This window comes from Taudactylus pleione, unplaced genomic scaffold (genome assembly GCF_031769625.1).
Source record: "Taudactylus pleione unplaced genomic scaffold, aTauple2 ptg000115l, whole genome shotgun sequence".
Lineage (NCBI taxonomy): Eukaryota > Metazoa > Chordata > Amphibia > Anura > Myobatrachidae > Taudactylus > Taudactylus pleione.
In genome coordinates this window covers 449,830-469,902 of record NW_028284517.1, presented here as the reverse complement: position 1 = coordinate 469,902, position 20,073 = coordinate 449,830, and the positions used below count along the sequence as shown (strand labels likewise).

At 45.4% G+C, this 20,073-nt stretch overlaps 1 protein-coding gene across 1 annotated transcript in view; it reads left to right on the top strand.

The window, feature by feature from the left end:
- Positions 1 to 20,073, top strand: part of LOC148524857 (fatty-acid amide hydrolase 1-like) — a 135,720-nt gene that overhangs the window by 93,545 nt on the left and 22,102 nt on the right. The window contains exons 8-10 of the mRNA XM_088471592.1: positions 14,309 to 14,433; positions 14,677 to 14,802; positions 16,491 to 16,585. Of these exons, the coding sequence (XP_088327718.1) occupies positions 14,309 to 14,433; positions 14,677 to 14,802; positions 16,491 to 16,585 (346 nt within the window). The remainder of the gene's footprint in view (positions 1 to 14,308; positions 14,434 to 14,676; positions 14,803 to 16,490; positions 16,586 to 20,073) is intronic.

Sequence of the window (20,073 nt, the reverse complement as noted above, 5' to 3'; positions counted from 1 at the left end):
CAGCGGGAGTCCAGGTCTCCAGGATCTCCACCTGGGCTGTTGTTTGTAGAAAAACAGCCTGGCCTCCATCTTCTCTGTTAATTGGCCGGGGTTTGCGGCTCTCATAGTGTCGGTGCAGTGCGGAGATGGATCGCGTCTGGGTGAGACCTTCTCGGCTCACAGGGCATGTATTGGTTGCTGCTGGCTCCTGTCTCAGCTGCTTCCTCATCAGGTGGTGCGGTGACGGGGAGGGTGAGTGAGTGAAGCAGCTGACTCCGGGAAGGAGCTTACGGCCAGCGGCCCTAGTGCCACACAATATGTACCGGCCCGGGGGGCAGCTGGCACCCTGCCCCCCGGCCCAGCCCACCACTGTCTCTGTGTATCCACAATCACAACTCCCTGCTCCATTTGTTTGACGGTTATTTCTCTATTGTTCTGAAATTCTTTAAGTGCTTCTACTGTACCTTTGTTTTGGTGAGATTGGGAGTTCTTTTTTTTCTTTTTTAGTGTGTAATGATTCAAGGTGGTACATACTATCAAAGTCTATCAGAGGTGTTTATATTGTTGTCTTTCAGATAACTGAGATTAAAGTTTGAGGGTGGCTTGTGGTTACTGTTTATGGCTTTTGTCAGCAAATTACTGTGTGGGGTAAATTTTCTAAAGGGCAATTTAGCATTTTTGTGCAATTTGGTAGCTAGTTTGAAAATCAGAGATTTATTGAAGTCAAAATCGATGCCAAATCGGCCAAAAATTTAACTATAGAGCAGTTTAGAACATCGGAATGACCATCAAAACTTTACATAGATGATGGAGATTTACTAACGGTCGGTTCTGAATTTGACCGAGAAGCATCCAAATATCGACCAGACAATAGACCTGCTTGAGGCAGGTGAGTTTGGGAGAATCACTGCACAGATCACTATGATCTTAAGCCTAAAAACAATTAAACAGCTTTATATAAACTACTTTTATATGTTATGTTACATGTGCGTCCTAGACTGTCTTTTATACCGGTATTAGAAAAGCTAATATATACGTTTGTCCAGAAAGGTTGGCACTGTCCATCGGGATGTGTCTGTCCCGGGTTGGACTCTGCTCTTTAGCATGATCCTGCATGCCATGCACACGTGTGCAGGAACAGAGCCTTAGGGGTCTATTTACTAAGCAGTGTTAGTAGACAGAGTGAAAAGTGATAAGAAAGGGATAAGGTACCAGCCAATCAGCTCCCAACTGTCATCTCACAGGCTGTGTTTGAAAAATGACAGTTGGGAGCTGATTGGCTGGTACCTTATCCCTTTCTTATCACTTTTCACTCTGTCTCCTAACACTGCTTAGTAAATAGACCCCTCAGTCTGGTGAGATCGCCAAATGTGAGACTGAGTTCTGCAACCTGGCAACTGATCTAATTTGCTGCAAAGGCTGCCTGTTACAGACAAGTTACTGATGGGATGCGCCCAACTAGTGACTGCCTGACAGACCTACTCTTATTAATATAATCAGGGTAGATCTGAACAGAGGATGGCGGGCTTCCAGCGGTGGCCATAGGCCACAGGCTGTATGCTTTCCACGGTCTGCGGTTTGTGCACCAATGTTCTACTTCTATAGTACCGAAATCCTTTTATGAATTATTCACCGAGCCTTTACACTGGTAGATGGTATGCAGTCAAACTTTTGCCTATAAAGGAGCATCATCTCAGCAAGTTAAGTATAATTGTATTCTATAGCACTTAATGCAAAGCTATTAGCTTATGTTCTCTTACAAATAGTTGCTGTGCGCTCGCAAGTGGGTCGATGGTGGGGCACTGCGCACTGCATTCTGGGGCTCGCTACAAACGGGGCGGCTGTCGATGTTGATCGACGGCGCGCCCCGTTTTGTAGGCGGAGAGGGGGGTGGCCAGACAAACGGAGGCGTTCCTGAGGGAACGCCTGCCCTTTGTGGGCGGCCCTACTGACATCACTCGTGATGTCAGTAGTGAGATTCCTGCTCTATTAGAAACGCGCGTTTCGCTTGATGAACTTTTTTAAGTTGGAAACCCACAATAGCAATAGAAATAAATGCTAAACCAGACTATAGCTGTTTTAAATCAGTCAAAGGCGCCGATGACTGGTAGTTTTGACAACCCATTTCTTAGTAAATCAGGCCTAACATTAAGCAGACATACTGTATGCATAACTAATAAATATTCCATAAGTATTATCAGGAGTTTGTGACAGGAGAGTGCATATATGGAGATTGCAGTTTAGCGCACAGTCTATGCAGCTTAAGCAGGCAAAGTATTAAATCAACATGGTATAGCAGTTTGTGAGACTGGTCCACATTAATCGGCCCCAGCGACCCGTCTGTATAAACCTCGGCAGCGGGGGAAGGGGGAAGTGACGAGATTCGCGCTGAATCGTGTCTTCGTGGCCCCGCCCCCTGCTTCACAATGCCATTAATCTCAGCATTGTGAAGAGGGGGCGGGGCCACAATGATGCATCATTTGCTGGACCACGCCCCCTTTTGCCGCATTACGCCCTCCCTGTGGAAGCCTGACAGCTCCCTCCCGGAAGGAGGGAGCTAAATGTCGGCAACCCTGTGTTATAGTATTGATCAGCAACAATAATGAAATGATACTCACAGTAGATTGAATGGGAAGTTGCCTGCGTCACGGCAGTCGGCATGCTGGCGGTCAGAATCCTGGCGCCGGAATCCAGACAGCAGTAGGAATCCCGGTTCCAGAATCGTAACCGCTGACATCCCGATGCTGAGTATTAGGGTTAGGGAAAGGGCTAGGTTTAGGGTTAGGTACTAGGGGAGGGTTAAGGTTAGGCTGTGGGAGGGGAGGGTTAGGCTGCGGGAACGGTGGGTTAGGGTACTTAGCTGCACGCAGAGCATAGACATAGGCATAGACAAATTAAATAAATACCTAGGGGCATGCATTCCAAGCCTAGGGCCAATTCAGCTTCACAGCAGGAAATGAAGGGATTGGGACAGGTGGACGCACCTCTGCTCTTGCTGTCCTAACGCGATCGGAGCTCTCAGCTCAGCTCTGATTGGGCGGCAGCTCATACAGCTGGCAGTTGCGGGACTGGGGAGCAGAGACAGCGGGCAGTAAAAAAAATTGCCACTGGAGGAGGGCTGCTGGGCATGCCCAGCCACAGCAGCTCCTCCTACAATGGACCTTTGCGGAGTCCAGTAACCTGAGACAAACAAGGGAGTGGGGGCGCCAATGCTCTTGCTGGCACAGGGCACTAAAATGTCTGTGGATGAGGATTGCAATGGGTATGGGGTGATGGATGTTGCTGACTGCTGCTGTCATCTGTGCTGCTGGTTGATAGGTGCTGTGCTTGGAGAGGGGTGCTGGGTCAGAGGCGGAACTAGCGATGGTGCTAGGGGCAATACCCAAAATCTTGCCTAGGGCATCAAACTGGTTAAGGCCGGCTCTGGCTGCACGTGTCAGGAGTCTGTCGGGATGCTGCTGTCTGTATCCTACAACTATATTAAGCTAGCTGAGATTTTGTGTGTGTGTGTGTGTCCCAGAGCCTAACCCTATCCCCCCGTGGTGCCTAAACCTATCCCTCCCCCCACGGCTAACACCTAACCAGGCCCCTCTATACTTATGTTTGGGGCGCCGGCTGTCGATATTCCGCCGAGATTTAAACAGCAGGCAAGGTAACTACATCTCTGTTCATCCATTCCCCAGAACTCACCTTAGGAATGGAATAGTCTCTATTGACTGGAACCCTGCTTTTGTGCTCCTCCCACTTTGTCACCTCCTCCCCCTCCCATGCTACTGACTATTCTCATCTGCACTGCACTACCACTCATCTGAGTGTCCCAGGGGGAGGAGGGGGCTGGGGGCATGTAGGCTGTATTGTGGGCTATTCACAAATGAACGTGCAGGTATCGGGCTGGTGTTAATGCGTGTTGATAGTGATGACGACTGCTGTCACCAACAGACGGATAGGGGTGGTTCTGCCAAATTTGAATACAGGAGAATATTTGCATTTATTTTAGACCACGCAATGTGACAGCGGCTTCGGCAGCCTTGAGGGAAATTCTGAATCAGGATCTTAGTGCTTAAATAATGTAAAAATTGTAAATTATAATTTGGTACACACTCACTACTATACCATCAGATAACCCAATATATAACAATCCAACTTGCAGCAAGTGCCGAAGCAAATCATCATTGCTCCGACGAGGAGACAGCTGATCCAAAAATCTCCTGTCTCTCCGAGTCTTTAGGAGCAGTGAAACTAGTGCGCCTACGTGAACTAGAGTTCACACTTGCGCACAAAAGCCCTGGCGTCTGGCGGAAGCAGCCAAACAGGGGTTTCGGATCCCTCTTTGCAACCCGGAACTCCTTCCAATATGGAGGAGCGAGGTGTGCGCTGCGAGCAGGAGCACATATCATCTGAAGATGGTGAATGCTCCCGCAGGCAAGCTCCAAAAATATAGTATTTCCGGCGCTCAATAAATTTGTCTCCTCATACTAGTGTATGGGGACAGCGGGCCATTCCCTGAGAGGAAGGTAAGTAGGAGATTTCTGTGATACTAGTGTATGGGGACAGCGGGCCATTCCCTGAGAGGAAGGTAAGCAGGAGATATCTGTGATACTAGTATATAGGGACAGCGGCCCATTCCCTGAGAGGAGGATAAGCAGGAGATATCTGTGATACTAGTATATGGGGAAAGCAGCCCATTCCATGAGAGGAAGGAAGGAAGGTAAGTAGGAGATAGATGTGATACTAGTGTATGAGGACAGCGGACCATTCCTCGGGAGGATGTGATACTAGTGTATGGGGACAGCGGGCCATTCCCCGCGAGGAGGGTAAGCAGGAGATATCTGTGATACTAGTATATGGGGACAGAGGGCCATTCTGCGAGAGGAAGGAAGGTAAGTAGGAGATAGATGTGATACTAGTGTATGGGGACAGCGGGCCATTCCCCGCGAGGAGGGTAAGCAGTAGATATCTGTGATACTAGTATATGGGGACAGAGGGCCATTCCCCAAGAGGAGGGTAAGCAGGAGATATCTGTGATACTAATATATGGGGACAGTGGGCCATTCCGCGAGAGGAAGGAAGGTAAGTAGCAGATAGATGTGATACTAGTGTATGGGGACAGCGGGCCATTCCCCGAGAGGAGGGTAAGCAGGACATATCTGTGATGTCTCCTGCATTACCTTTTTGATGGATGGCCTGAAAACTTATTTTCTACAAAAGCAGGTGAAAATGTCAATTTTCACCTGCTTTTGTAGAAATAAGTGATAATGAATAGAACCTTTAATAAAAGGCTCAAACTGATTCACCTGTGAATCACGGACGCCCTTTTAACAGCACCTTTGTTGGATTTTCAGGGCCATCCTTCCACTTGCGGCCTTGTGCAGTACCTCGATGATGTGGAGGAAGAGGACAGCGTCCTGGTAAAGGTTTTTAAGAAACAAGGAGCCATTGTGTTTGCCAAGACAAATGTTCCTCAGACTCTTTTATGGTAAATTCAAGAAGTCTCTGCTGTTTCTGCTGGTAGTTCCTATCCCCAGGTCTATGTGATCTGGGTGCTCGATGGCAGTGTACCTAGCTGCCTATTCAGTGTTCCACGTGGCTCAGACTCATCCCATGCAAACTGCACAAAATGTGTCCAAATCTACATCAGCCCCAGTATCTCTATAGTTCAAGTTTCCCAACTTCAGTCTTCGGGGACCATCAACAGTGCATGTTTTCCAGATCTTCTAGTCTGTACAACGTACTGTTAGGGAACTCTGAGGACTGAGGATGGGAAACACTGCTGTAGTTCCACATGTGTCTAGCTCAGCTCATCTCCCACTTGAAACTCTGCTTATTGTATCTCGTATCTGCTGCTCTCTCTCTGTAAGCCTGATTCTCGTGATATGTAGCTGACTGCCCATACACAGTCAATATTCTGAATGTGGTCGCATTTGGACCTGAGTGTGACTTATATTCGGGTCCTGTATCTGTACTATTAGTCCTCATCCAGTCAGACAAGGTCAGAACTATCCTGTTGGGCTTGAACTCCATTGAGGCACTGATCATACTGATATAGACTTCTTAGTAGTTTGGTTGGGGTTGGATTTTAAACTACTTAAACTCAATTCATGGCACTTCTATTATCTCACACTCTTCACACATAGATCCCATGGGATTGGAAAGATCATTTATTGTTTCTTGCCCTGGAGTGCAGCTAACAGTCACCCTTACTATGGGGCACAGTCCACTAAGCAGTGCACAGTCTTATGCTGGCTACACACTTAACGATGAGTACCCAGCCGATGTCAAGTAAGGCGGATCCAGGTGGCAGTTCTGACATCGGCAAGTGAGTATGCCGGGAGTGACTTCGGGGGCCATTCAGCAGCATGGCCCCCAGTTGACGATATTGCCTGTTGGACCTGCATGCAGGTCCGATGGGTGACTACGCTGCCGATGCCCAGGAGCCAGCATCGTCAGTGACATAGTGGATGCACACTGCCCGATGTGGACGATATATAGTCCGATCCACAATATCATCTAGTGTATACCCGGTTAAAGGGGATTTGAACAGGATTTACACATGTCCATCCACTACTGGCAGAGGATCATGGGTAAGGTAATGCATACACAACTCTTTACCAACAGTCTGCACATGGAGAACACTGGACTGTAAAATCTACTCTTGTTATGTGAAACTCTTATATGTACATAATATATAATTTCCATCCTTTGCTGAATATTCTAATCACGCATCCATTATCTACATTTTCTGTATTAGGAATTTATTAATGCTATGTACTATTACATAATACTCTCTACCGCTTTCTCCTACTGTAGCTGTGAAACCAGTAACCCAATATACGGACACACACTAAACCCCCATAACAGAGCCAAGGTGGTATCAGGATCTTCCGGTGGGGAGGGGGCATTGATTGGTGGTGGAGGTTCAATTCTTGGTATTGGAAGTGACCTTGCTGGCAGCATTCGCCTCCCGTCCAGTGTTTGTGGAATTGCTGGATTTAAGCCAACTTCAAGCAGACAGAGGTGAGCCCTATTCCTCCTGCATATATTGTTATAAAAATAAATATATCACCTGATGACCGGGCCCCAGTGCACTGTGGGAGACCAGCTGACCGGAGAGGAGCCATCACCGGAGGCCCGATCACCGGTCCCTGGATTCAGGTAAGTAAAAAAAAAAATGTTTAATTTTTTTTTTCTTTTGTTTACAGCAATCAGCTTGCGGTCTATTTAGACCACATAGCTGAATACTGGTACCGGCTCCCGCCTCTACTCTCCCTGTTAGAGCAGAGTGGGAGCCCGGTAACCGGGGGAGACCCTGGATAACGCCACCTCCAGGTGGCGTTATTATCACAGGGCTTCCCCCGGTATTTTTTTACAATTTATTTTTAGTAACTTTCACACAGATCACATTTCCCATTACAATTATGGGAAATGCGATCTGCTTTACTAAAAATAAGTGATACTGGGGGTTGGAGTAGAATTTTACTAATTCTACTCCAATTGCCCTGTAATAAATTCAGGTGAAACTAAAATAATGTGAAAAGGGTGTGAAAACACCCTTTTTCACTTTATTTTAGTAAAAATAATGTTAATAAATAGAGCCCAGTATCTTTTAAAAGATCTTTTAAATAACATTTTGTGGTCATGCCTAGGAACACCTCATTACTTTACATAGCAAAGCAGTGAGTTTTTTTTAAAACTCATACCTGCCAATAAGAAAAGGAGAGGGGTGGTGACAGAAGCCAATAAGAACGGAGAGGGGAGGGGCAAAGAGCCGATCCCATGGTAGATAGGGGAGGGAATTAAAGAGGTGAGAAGTGAATGTAATTAATCTGACAGTAAAGGAGAGGTGACAGAAGATGATCACAGAGGAGGGGGGGGCCGGAGGGGGACAATCTGGGCAGCTTGAGGGAGCATAAAATGTAGAAACGGATCTCCAATCTGTAACTTATTTAGGATATAGAGCAAAGAAACCGAGATAAAACTAACAGGCGGCCGTCATACTGTGCAGCGCCCCAAGAATTCCCGGGAAACCTGAATGGCGCCCTCTGTCCATTTTGGCGCCCAGAGCTCATGCTCCACTGGAACCACCCTCGCTATTCCCCTGCCTAGTATCAGAGGGAGGCGGGTGAGAACAGTATGAGCAGCTGCAACACTGCTGGGGCAGGGTGGAGCAAAGCTGGGGAGGTGATAGCATATGCCGGGGCCAATATACTTGTTAATATAATAAATATATATCACTAAATTAAAAAGAAAGATAGGGGGCGCTCCATAGTGCATAAATGTTTTAATTGCATAAAAACATTAAAAGGACCCTCAGTTACAGGTGTAGTACCAAGTATAGGACAGTGTAGGCTGGTTACCACATGATTCAATGCAAAATTTCCATCGGCAATACTGCTCACCACCCACTCAGGAATGAACTCGAGTCCACCATCCATGCCGGGCCTGTCTGGGAGTGTCGTTGCATGGGGTTAAGTGCAAAGACGCTGAACCGCTCGCAGGGGCGTATCTACAATGGGTGCAGGGTGTGCGGGGTACACGGGCCCCTGGGTCCAGGGGGGCCCCGCACTGCACACCCATTTTCCTGGTGACCTGTGCAAACTCTATAGACTCTGGGCACACCCTAGTGCCCAGAGTCTATAACTTCGGCGCTGGCCGCGCACAACTCACCGGAGAGAGAGGAGAGGGCCCGTGTCGGAGACTGCACACGGGCCCCCTCCTCTCTAGAAACGCCCCTGACCGCTCGCATACTCATATTCAGATGGAGAACCTGCCCATTCCATGGGGCTGGTCATTAATAAAATAGTGGAGAAGATATGTTTTAGTGTTCAATGAAAATACAATTTGTTTTGATGTTCAGCGATATATATATAATTAGTAGTCGAGAGAAGAAAATTCAACAAAAACATAAAATTAATTCCAGACATCAAGCAATATCCTAGTAATTAAAATTCCTAGAGATTGTTTAATTCTATAGTGTCATTCAGTCCCAAACGGGTGAGGATCTGTAGCCAAAAAATCCAATAGGCTTCTCTCTTACAGAAAAGGCTACAGCGATCTCCTCCCCTATTGGTCACTTTAATGTTCCCGGGGGCTGATTCACTACCTTACGCAACTGCGATTATGCACCCAATCGGCCAATTATTATCGGGACTGTGGGGAGGCGAACGGTGGTGTGCCAGTGCATTTGAACGCCGTTGCTGGGGCGTGCATAAATTATCCACTGCGATGGCCTACGCAGTCTGAGATCTAATAGTGTGCATTGTTAGCAATTTCTGATGTGCGCGAGGCTGCGATGGTACTCGATTGTACCGATGGTTTTGCAGGCTTGCTAAACATTACGGATGTGTGCTGAGTATAGTGGGCCTCCTTGGGAAGTGCTGCGAGGGCATTGTGATCGCAATGTATTAGCATACTATCGTAGTTGAACTGCGTGCGTAATTGCTATTGCATATGTAATTGCTTAAGGTAGTGAATCATGCCCTCAATTCCTTTGATGGAAGCATTTTTTAGAGAACCATTCTGATATAATATAATTTGTCTGGATATTTATTTAAAATTCTTCTATGTAGCATAAAACGGGTGTGCAATGGTCTTATGGTGCGGCCCACAAACTGTAGTGAATCATTCTTGACCAATATATTCCAAAACAAAACATTTAATTTTATGCTGTAGGTAGCAACTTTTTTTTTTAAGTACACAATCCACAAACTGAAATCGTTGAGCAGATCCTGGAGCAATTCCCAAGAATGTACAGTGGGTAGAAATGGGCGAATCTATATGGACTATGACAAAGTGCTGCCAGCCCCTCACCAGTTTCTGATCCTCCTCCTCTTCATCAGTAACTGCCATGAGCAGAGTTCCCTGGGCTAATGTCCATCACTTCTTTTGCAGGGGATTCCTAGTGAATTCCAAGGTTCCCGTTAGACCCAATTCCCCAGGTAACCCAGCACAAATAATGGTGCATAAACTATTTACAACTGGACCGATTCGTACAGTATATGAGAATATGAATTTCTAGCAGAATGCATGGTCAGAGAATTGTAGGTACGGTAATATCAGTTTCTAGAACAATATTTGGTCAAGATGGATGGGATTATATTAATTTCTAGCACAATATTCAGTCATGGTAGATGAAATAACATCAATTTGCACTAAAGACATGTAGTCAGGATTTAAAGTTAAATATTAATTGTTAGCCCTATATAATATATAATATTTCATTTTGCAGCCTTCGTGGAGTCCGGGCGTGCATTGATGGAATGACTGCAGGTAAAATTTGCATATTATTTGTGGATGAATAGATGTTGGAAATTGTATCTGGTTGGTTTAATTTAATATTGTATGTTATGGCGGGCATAAATTATGCAATTATGAGCCCAATATGTAGATTATCGGTGGAATAGGCCGATAATTGCATAGAGTATTGTGACCAATAAATCTTCCAACATGCACTGCTGCGGCCAGGGCCGGCTCTTCCACTAGGCAAGCTTAGGCAGCTGCCTAGGGGCGCCGGTCACTGGAGGGCGCTTCTGAGTCCGCCCTAACTACGGAGGGTGCGACTGCTGTGGGGACCCGCCGGCCCAGCGATCGCACCCCAGCGCTGGGATCGAGTATGGGATCCCATAGCGCAGGAACAGCAGCAGCATTGTGTAAGATGTGTCCCGCTGGGGACACATCTCAACAAGCGGCAGTCAGTGCTGGGACTGAGCTGGGACTAGCATCGGGTCCCGCACTGCAGTTCAAAGTTGGCACTGGTCGCCAGCCAATCCTGGCTCGTAGACCAGCTGCCAATCAAGAATGGGAAGCTTCTTAAGACTGGCTCGGCTGCGAGCCAGACGCTGCTTTCCAGCCAATGAGAAGCTACCAAGTGTAAGCTTCTCATTGGCTCACGCCCGGCGCCGGATTTGAGTGAGTGATACCGAGTGAGTCATACCCCTGCAGTGGCGGACTCAGGAGGGTGGCACTGAGGCACCTCCCCTGTCATTCTTGGGCACTTTTTTTTTAAATTACTTTACAGGACTACAGCATAGTACTGAGTCTGTCGGCTTGGCAACAGCTGCCTTCCTGACTTTTATGTGACATTATGCCGCGCACCCTTGATGAGATTAGGAGCCGCCTGTCATGAGTAGAGGAGGAGCCACGGCGCAGCCACTGGAACTGCTGTCTGCGACAGGCACAGAGAGCAGCAAACACTCACTAGAAGCCCCGGCAAGTGCTGCTTCTGTTGTAGAACACACAGCACCATGGCTCCGCCCCCTCACACAGCACCACGGCTCCGCACCCACACACAACACAGCACAGCAGGGCTGGGGTCCAAGGTCAGCCTGACAGAGATGACAGCCACTGCAGCAAGAAGAAACTACTGTATACATATACTGATACAGAGCTGTCACTTGTTGACAATCAGTGCAGAAATGATGTGCATTGACTGTCAGTGATTGACAGCTCATAGCCTACTTATTAATATAGTTTATTCTTGCATCTCCTGGCTCCTGTCCCTCGGACCCTCACTGATAAAGGTTTGTGCTGCTAATGCTAACGTGAACTTTTAAGTAAATTCAGATTTTTATTTTATTATAAACTACTGATTGATTGATTGTTTTTTTGGGGGGGCGAGGGGAAATGGAGACACAACAAAAAGGGGGAGGGTACTAGCGGGTATTGCACACAGGGCCACTTGTTTCTTAAAACAATATATTAATAAATTGTTAGTATTCTGTATTAATAAAACATATCTATATTAGTGCTGTTATTGAGGTCATGTGACAGATTGTAATCAATGATATATTTTAACAGGAGCAGAAAATGGCCTCTAAAGCTGGGTACACACCATACGACGGTGTGACCAAACGATGTGTCAAGCGATGTAACAATACATCACATGCGCCGTACACAGGGGCATCAAGAGGGGGGTGGAGCGGGTACAAGTTAACAGGTTTTTTTTGGTGAAAATAACTAGTCCCAGCAATTTGGGGTACATGAAAATGGGTGCTAGCATATTTTAAAGTTGCTAAAGTGAAGTTTTAAAAAACGTAAAATATCCACCTGCCGCAATCTTAAAAACACCTGGGACATACTTGGGGACCCCCTTGGAGTCTATTTCGCTAGTTTTTAAGTTTGTCCCCCAAATTTCGAATTTTTCGCCCCCAAAATTAAAGTAAATTTTTGGGGTGATCTAAAGTATTTTTTTAAACTTTTTTTGATGCAGTTTACCTTTGCGGATCTGTCCCAAGCTTGCAGGGGGGTTCTCGCTACTTTGCACCCCAAAACACCTATTAATAGGCGGAACTTTTTCGCCTATTCCAATACATTGACTTTCCGCAGCGGCGAAAAGTCTATGGAATTCTGGGCCTGATTCAGACCTGCTCGTGAGTGCACAGCACTCGCAAACAGGTCAATGGTCCCCCCCTGCGCACGCTGGAGCCGGCTCCGGCGTGCGCATGCGTGAGACCCGGCCAGCGACGGGCGCTCCGTCGTTACGGGTCTCGCACCAAAGCGGGGCAGCTTGCCCTGTTTTGGAGGCGGGCAGGGGGGGTTGGCTGGGCAAACGGAGGCGTTCCTGCAGGAATGCCTGCCATTTGTGGGCGGCCCTACTGACATCACTCGTGATGTCAGTAGGTGTACTTCCTGCTCTATTAGAGTAGGAAGTCCACTGGGGCTTGCGGCCACGAGACCCTACCACAAGGGTCTCGTCGCAAGCACGATGGTCTTGACCATCGCGACCATCACCTGGCCGCTCGCATAAGCTGTGGGTGGTCTTCCACAGCTATGCGAGCGGCCAGGAGGCTGTCTTTAAAAAAAAAAAAGGGACGCCCTGATTCAGAGCGAGCGCTCTCAAAGAGCGTCCGGCTCTGAATCAGGCCCTGAATACGGAGGAAACTTTTCACATGGCGAAATGACGTCACTCGCAATACTTTTCCGCAGAAACTGACTTTTCGCCGCTAATTGAATATGCCCATTAATCCACTGAGCTGCTCAAAGTAAAAGTAGAACTATATACCATATATATTGTTGTATATGATACAATTATCTATATATACGGACCCTATATTCACAGTGAGCACATGGGCCACACTCCCTCACACAGTTGGCACCCCCCCCACACCACACATGTCAATCATGGTGCCCCCCCCTGTAATTTTTTCCTGGATCCGCCCCTGTACCCCTGTCATCCAAAGTTACCAGCGTCGCGGATCCTTGACAGGCAGTTGTTCACCTGATGAGCTGGTTCAGGGGTGGGACAACTGCTGCTCTGCTGTCGGTACTCTTGGATGCAGAAACAAGAAGACACAGCTCAGCTGCTATGACTCTCCTGTTCAGGAGCGTCAGCCATAATACAGCCTAGACAAGCTCCCAATTAAGGGAACCCTGGAGATCACTCCACAGCTCAGTGGGGAAGAAGGGGTGTGTAGTGTGCTGCTGGGGGGCTATTCAAATTTCCATACCCCCACCTCTAAATTCCCACTTCGAGCACTGATTTTAGTATAACTTAAATGTATTAAAGAGCTTTTGGAGCAGTTTTCATAAAAACTACTCCACGGCCCTTAAATTTGCACTGTTTTAGTAGGCATATCGCCTTACCCATACCTGGAAGGGAAAATGTGATCTGTTTCAGATTACTAAAAGAAATTGTGAAAAGATGCAGGGGATGGAGTCCTGCTATAATAACGCTATTTAGAGATGGCGTTATGCAGGCTTTTCCCCCATTTTCCCATCTCCAGCTCAGCCTTCCCTGCCTGCTGACAGGAAAAGCAGGGCCTGGAGCAGGCTTCTGTAATCAGCCATGTGTGGCTGATAGACCACAGGCTGATTACATAGAAAAATAATCAGAATAAAATAAATAAATAACACTCACCTGCACCAGGGGCTGGTGATCAGTGAGCTCCTTCGGGACTCCTGTCAGCTGATCGCTGGGCTCATGCTCTGTGACCCCAGTCAGCTGCTCCTTTGTGCTGTAAACTGAGATACCGGTACACAGCACAGAGTATTATATGTCTGTTACTTCAGTGAGGGTAATGGGGTACAAGAGAGGTACACTTTTAATGGGAGTCAATGGTGACATTAAAAACGTGTAAGAGAGGGTGCATATTTGTACAATGTGTGTGTTATATCTATGACAGTAATAGGATGTAACAGGTACTGTGTACATGTGTTGCATGTGTGTTATTTCTATGATAGTAATAGGATATAAGAGGTACGCATTTGTTGCATGTCTGTTGCACAGATAGTAATACATTATATTGGGGTTGGACGTTTTTTTGGTATCTCCTATTGCCCAGACTGCGATGGAGTGTAAAAAGGGTGAACATTTATTATGTATCTGTTATTTCAGTGTCACTATGCACAGGACCTATGGCGAGAGATGTGGACGCTCTGGTACTTTCCATGAGGGCTCTATGGTGTGATGAGTTTTTTCGCCTGGACCCAAATTTGCCACCCCTTCATTTCAATGAGGAGGTAATGAGACACACACACATATATAATAGGTGAGGAGTGTATGGGGATAGGGGAAGGGCTCCCTAACTCTGATGTTCCCATGGGAGGAGTGAGATTTATACCGATTTCCACAGAAAACCATAATAATATCATGTTTACAGCAGAAAACGGGGTATATCTTTCGGGAGCTTAGTACAGAATTTATAATTCACTTAGTGACCAACACTACGACACACCCTCATCTCGCTGATCTTTGTTCTATAGATTTACTCCTCTACCAAACCTCTCCGAATTGGATATTATGAAGAGGACGGATATTTCCAGGCGAACCCCGGTATGAGACGAGTTCTTCTAGAAACCAAACATCTTCTAGAGGATGCTGGACACAAGGTGAGAGGAGCACGCAGATGGGGCCCTTTCCGGTACATGTCAAGGTTAAGACTGGCCCACAGAGCAAACCCCTGGTAGGCCCTACTGCCTGGGGGCCAATCTCTCCTCTAGGGATCAGGTTCCAAGCTGTGAACTTGAATTATACATTATACATATGTTATAATTCACAGGACTATGATGTATTTTCTATAATGCATAGCTGTTCTTAATCTGGTACATTATCATGCATGCACTAGCAGTATTTACTATATATATATATTTTTGGGCAGTTCGACATGGTGCCTCTGCGAAGCAACTTTGTAAAGCTGTCAAGTGGTCCTCTGCCCATACCTTTGTGAAGTTCTATTCCTTTGATACCTTCGCCTCTTCTGTTGGGACTTTTGTGAGAAGAGTTCTCAGTGCAGCTCAGGAGCGTTCCCTCCCTTAGGAGATTACCTTTGGGATATCCCAGGGTAAAGCCTGTGTCCCCTATGGAGAAAGAAGAAAAGGAGATTTTTTGGACCTGTATGTGACTCGTTCTTCCTTCTCCTCCTTCTTGCTTTAGGCATGTTAACTTAACTGAGTTGCCTGTGGCTGGGAGAGGGTCATGGGGGTGAGGGAGCAGGGGCTCATGGGTAAAGAGTTTTAACTATTTGGTGCCTAGACTCCTACTCACCAACCTATACCAAGCGTAAAGCCTGTGTCCTATGGAATTGAAGAAAAGGATTTAACAGGTAAGCACATAAATGTCCTTACTAGAATATTCCGTATTTTGGAATAATTGCATACCATAATGAAATATCTTGGGAATGAGACCCAAATCTAAACAGACTGCATTTATGTTTTATATACACCTTATACACACAGCCTGCAGGTAGTTTTATACAATATTTTCAATAATTTTGTGGCTCAAACAAAGTTTGTGAACATATGTAAAATTAATTTATGTTTTATATATACCTTATACACAAAGCCTGAAGGTAATTTTATACAATAATTGTAATAATGTTGTGCCTTAAACATACTTTGTGTACATTGAACCATCAAAAAGTATAGGTTTCAATATCTCAGTCATGTGAAACAAATTCAATATTTCGTAATATTCCGTATTTCAGAATATTTGGATATGGGAGACTCAACCTGTACTACATTATTGCACTTTCTATCCTCACCTATAGACTGTCTCCTGTATTGCATTTACATGCTTCTGAGTGTCCTTTGCTTTGCCAAGTCTCATTTGGTAAAGTTTTCTTAGGAATAATTTTCTGTTTAAACTGGATCATTCATGCAGCTTCTGTAGTGCATCCCACATGCCCTTTGCAGTATTCTCGTGCCAGGTATGGTGACTGGGATGCATGGTGCCTGGTCCTATAACCTTGCTTCTTTGATCAGTCATCAAACAAACATAGAAGGTTTATGAAGCAAAACTGTAGTATGAACAGTGCCGGTTTATCACCATACAGACACAGCATAACTAGTAACTAACATGGAGTCGATTTGCACTAGACTGAAAGACCATCTAGTAACATGTTGGTAACAGCACCACCTGCAGTACCTCCAGTGTAACTACTTAAGCAATGTTAAGACTAGAATTGTTGTAGTATTCCAACAACAATTTCCTCTTCACTTCTACATTTACTGCTTACATTACTTATATTTCACCAATTTTAGATTATATAAAATTATTAAAATTAAATTTTTCTTTTCAGCTCATCTTGTTCAGGCCTCCACGAGTGGGTTATGCATATGAGCTGCTCTGGAAGGCGGTTCTTGGAGACAAAGGGAAAACCGTAGCAGATAAGTTGTAAGTGGCATGTGCTGAGTACAAGTAGTGAAAGCTGGATATTAGGGTGAGGGGTAAATACATTTAAACATAGCACCCTGGAAGAATAATCATTTATTTATATAACACCACCAATTTACTCAGCACTGTACAGAGAATATTTGGGTTTCATATCAGTCCCTGCCCTGTTGTAGCTTACAGTCTAAAGGGGGATGTACCAAGCCTTGGAGATACAGTGGTGTTTGAAAGTTTGTGAACCCTTCAGAATTTTCTATATTTATGCTGAAATTTGGCCTAAAACTACCTCAGATTTTCACACGAGTCCTAAAAGTAGAGAAAGAGAAGCAAATCAAACAAATGAGACAAAAAAATAGACGTGTTCATTTGTTTATTGAGGAACATTATCCAATATCACATATCTGTGAGTGCCAACAGTATGTGAACCTTTGCTTTCAGTATCTGGTGTGACCCCCCTTGTGCAGCAATAACTGCTTCTAAATGTTTCCGATACTTGTTGATTAGTCCTGAACATCGGTTTGGAGGAATTTTACCCCATTTCCCCGTACAAAACAGCTTCAACTCTGTTATGTTGGTGGGTTTCCTCCCATGAACTGTTCGCTTCAGGTCTTTCCACAACGTTTCGATTGGATTAAGGTCAGGATTTTGACTTGACCATTCCAAAACTTAAAATGTATTCTTCTTTAACCATTTTTTGGTGAATGACTTGTGTTCTTTGGGTCGTTGTCTTGCTGCATGACCCACGTTCTATTGAGACGCAGCTCATGGACAGATGTCCTGACATTTTCCTTAGAATATTCTGGTATAATTCAGAATACATTGTCTCATCAATGATGACAAGTCGTCCTGGGCCAGATGCAGCAAAACAGGCCCGAGCCATGATAACACCACCACCACCGTGTTTCACAGATGGTATGAGGTTTTTATGCTGGAATGCAGTGTTCTCCTTTCTCCAAACATAATGCTTCTCATTTAAACCAAAAAGCTCTATTTTGGACTCATCTGTCCACAAAACATTGGCCCTCATTCAGAGCCGCTCGCTAGCGGCCGTACGCTCGTTCCGAGCGATGTTCGCACATCTGCGCATGCGTACGGTTTTTAGTACGCATGCGCGAACCAGTCAGTGCGGCTGAAAATCGTTTGTACGCTATATAGCGAGTGCCTGCTATTTTGAGTGACAGAATGAGGCGTATGTGGGTGGTAACAGGGGAAGGTGCTTGTAAACGGGGAGTGGAGATCAGAACGCAGACGTGCTTAAAGGTCAAAACGGGCGTTTTAAGGGTGTGCATAATTAATACAGCAGCGTCATTGACCACGTCACTTGGTTTTTTTTAACTCAGAACTGCTCGCAAAATAGCGGTTGAAAAAACCAACCACAAGAATAGCGAGCAGTTCATACGCTGTACGATGTACTCGATTAATCTAATAAATAGCGGACATGACGTATGGTGCGAGCGGCCAGGGGGCGTTTTTAACAAATAAACGAGCGTATGTTTTGCTCGCTCGTTCAGACTTAGAGGTGTGCACAGACTGCAATTTGCGAACGGATCATTTGAATAGCCACCCCTTGTTTTAGAACGAACGACCGCAAATAGCGAGTGGCTCTGAATGAGGGCCATTGTTCCTATAGTTTTCAGGCTTGTCCAGGTGATCTTTAGCAAATTGCAGATGGGCAGCAATGTTCATTTTTTTTGCTTTTTCATGCTTTTTCAGCCATGCATACCATTGTTGTTCAGTGTCCTCCTGATGGTGGACTCATGAACATTGACATTAGCCCATCATGAGAAAGGCCTTCAGTTGTTTAGAGGTTACAATGGGTTCCTTTGTGACCTTGCAAACTATTTGAGGCTTTGCTCTTGGTGTGATCTTTTTTGGCCGACCATTCCTGGGGAGGGTAATAATGATCTCGAATTTTCTCCATTTGTACACAATCTGTCTGACTGTTGATTGATGGAGTCCAAAATCTTTAGAGATAGTTTTGTAACATTTTCCAGCCTGATGAACATCAACAACTCTTCTTCTGAAGTCCTTAGAAATCTCCTATGTTCATGGCCTGATACACTTCCACAAACATGTGTTGTGATCATCAGATTTTGATAGATCCCTGTTCTTTTAAAAAGACAAGTTGTCCACTCACACCTGATTGCCATCCAATAGATTGAAAATACCTGACTCTAATTTCACCTTCAAAATACAGTATCTGCTAACAGGGCCGCCATCAAGGGGGACGGCCGGGCCTGGAGTCCCGGGCCCGGATACTCTGGGGGCCCGACCGCTCCTCCTACCGCCTGTCCACTATTTCCACCCTGCTAAACTTACGTTCACTGACAGGCTCGGCAGGTGCTTTAGTCTTTATCTAGTTTTAGGACTTGTGTGAAAATCTGAGGTAGCTTTAGGCCAAATTTCAGTAGAAATATAGAAAATATTGAAGGGTTCACAAACTTCCAAGCACCACTGTAGATAAAGTGGTGTAATTGCCCAATGCAACCAATCAGCATCTAACATTTCAAATGCTGCACTAGATAAATGACAGGAGCTGACCGGTTGCGTTGCGTAACTTTATCCCACTCTGCGGCTTGAAACATCTCCCCCTAAATTCCCTAACATACACACATGGAGACTAGTGTTAATTTAGAAGGAATCCAATTAACCTTTCAGTATGTTTGTGGCATGTGGGAGAAAACCATGCAAACATGAAGAGAACATGCACACTATACACAGTTAAGCCATGTACAGGTATTTAAGTATTGTAGTCAGCAATTATCTGAAAAAGTGAAATGCGAACATTAATTAGACTGTGTATGAAGTACATTTATGTGATGTCTGCACAATTGGCTGGTAACAATCACTGTCAGGGTATGGTACATGAAAATGCTGCTCTGTGTTATATAGGGGTTTATTTACTAAGCTTTGTTAGGAGATAAAGGGCCGTATTCAATTTGAGGCGTTAAGTCCGGATCCGCAGTAATTTACTGATGATGACGTCATTATCGCCTGTTTTGGTTTTACCCCGTATTCAACTTCAAAGACTTTCCGCCTAGGCGGTAAAGTATCGCCTATGAATGACAGGCGGTAAAAAGTGCAGAATTGGGGTTTTGGGGTGCAACATTTCGAGAAATGCCGTGCAGCCTTCAGTCAGTCCCCCAAAGGTAATCTGTGTAAAAAAAACAAAACTTAAGGACACCCCAAAAATTTACTTTGAAAAAGGGGGCGAAAAAAAAAAAGTTGGGGCACAAACTTAAAAACTAGAGAATTTGACTCTGGGGGGTCCCCAAGTATGCCCCATGTGTTTTTTGATTGCAGGTGTTTGCGCCAGGTGGATTTTTCACGATTTGTTTAAGTCACTTTAGCAAGTTTAAAATATGCTGAACCCCATTTTCAAGTACCCCAAATTTGATGGGCATAGTTGTTTTGCCCTAAAAAAACTCCTAAATGCTCTTCTGCATCACCTTATTCAAAGCCGCATTTATGCACCTGCTGCGGCTATTAGA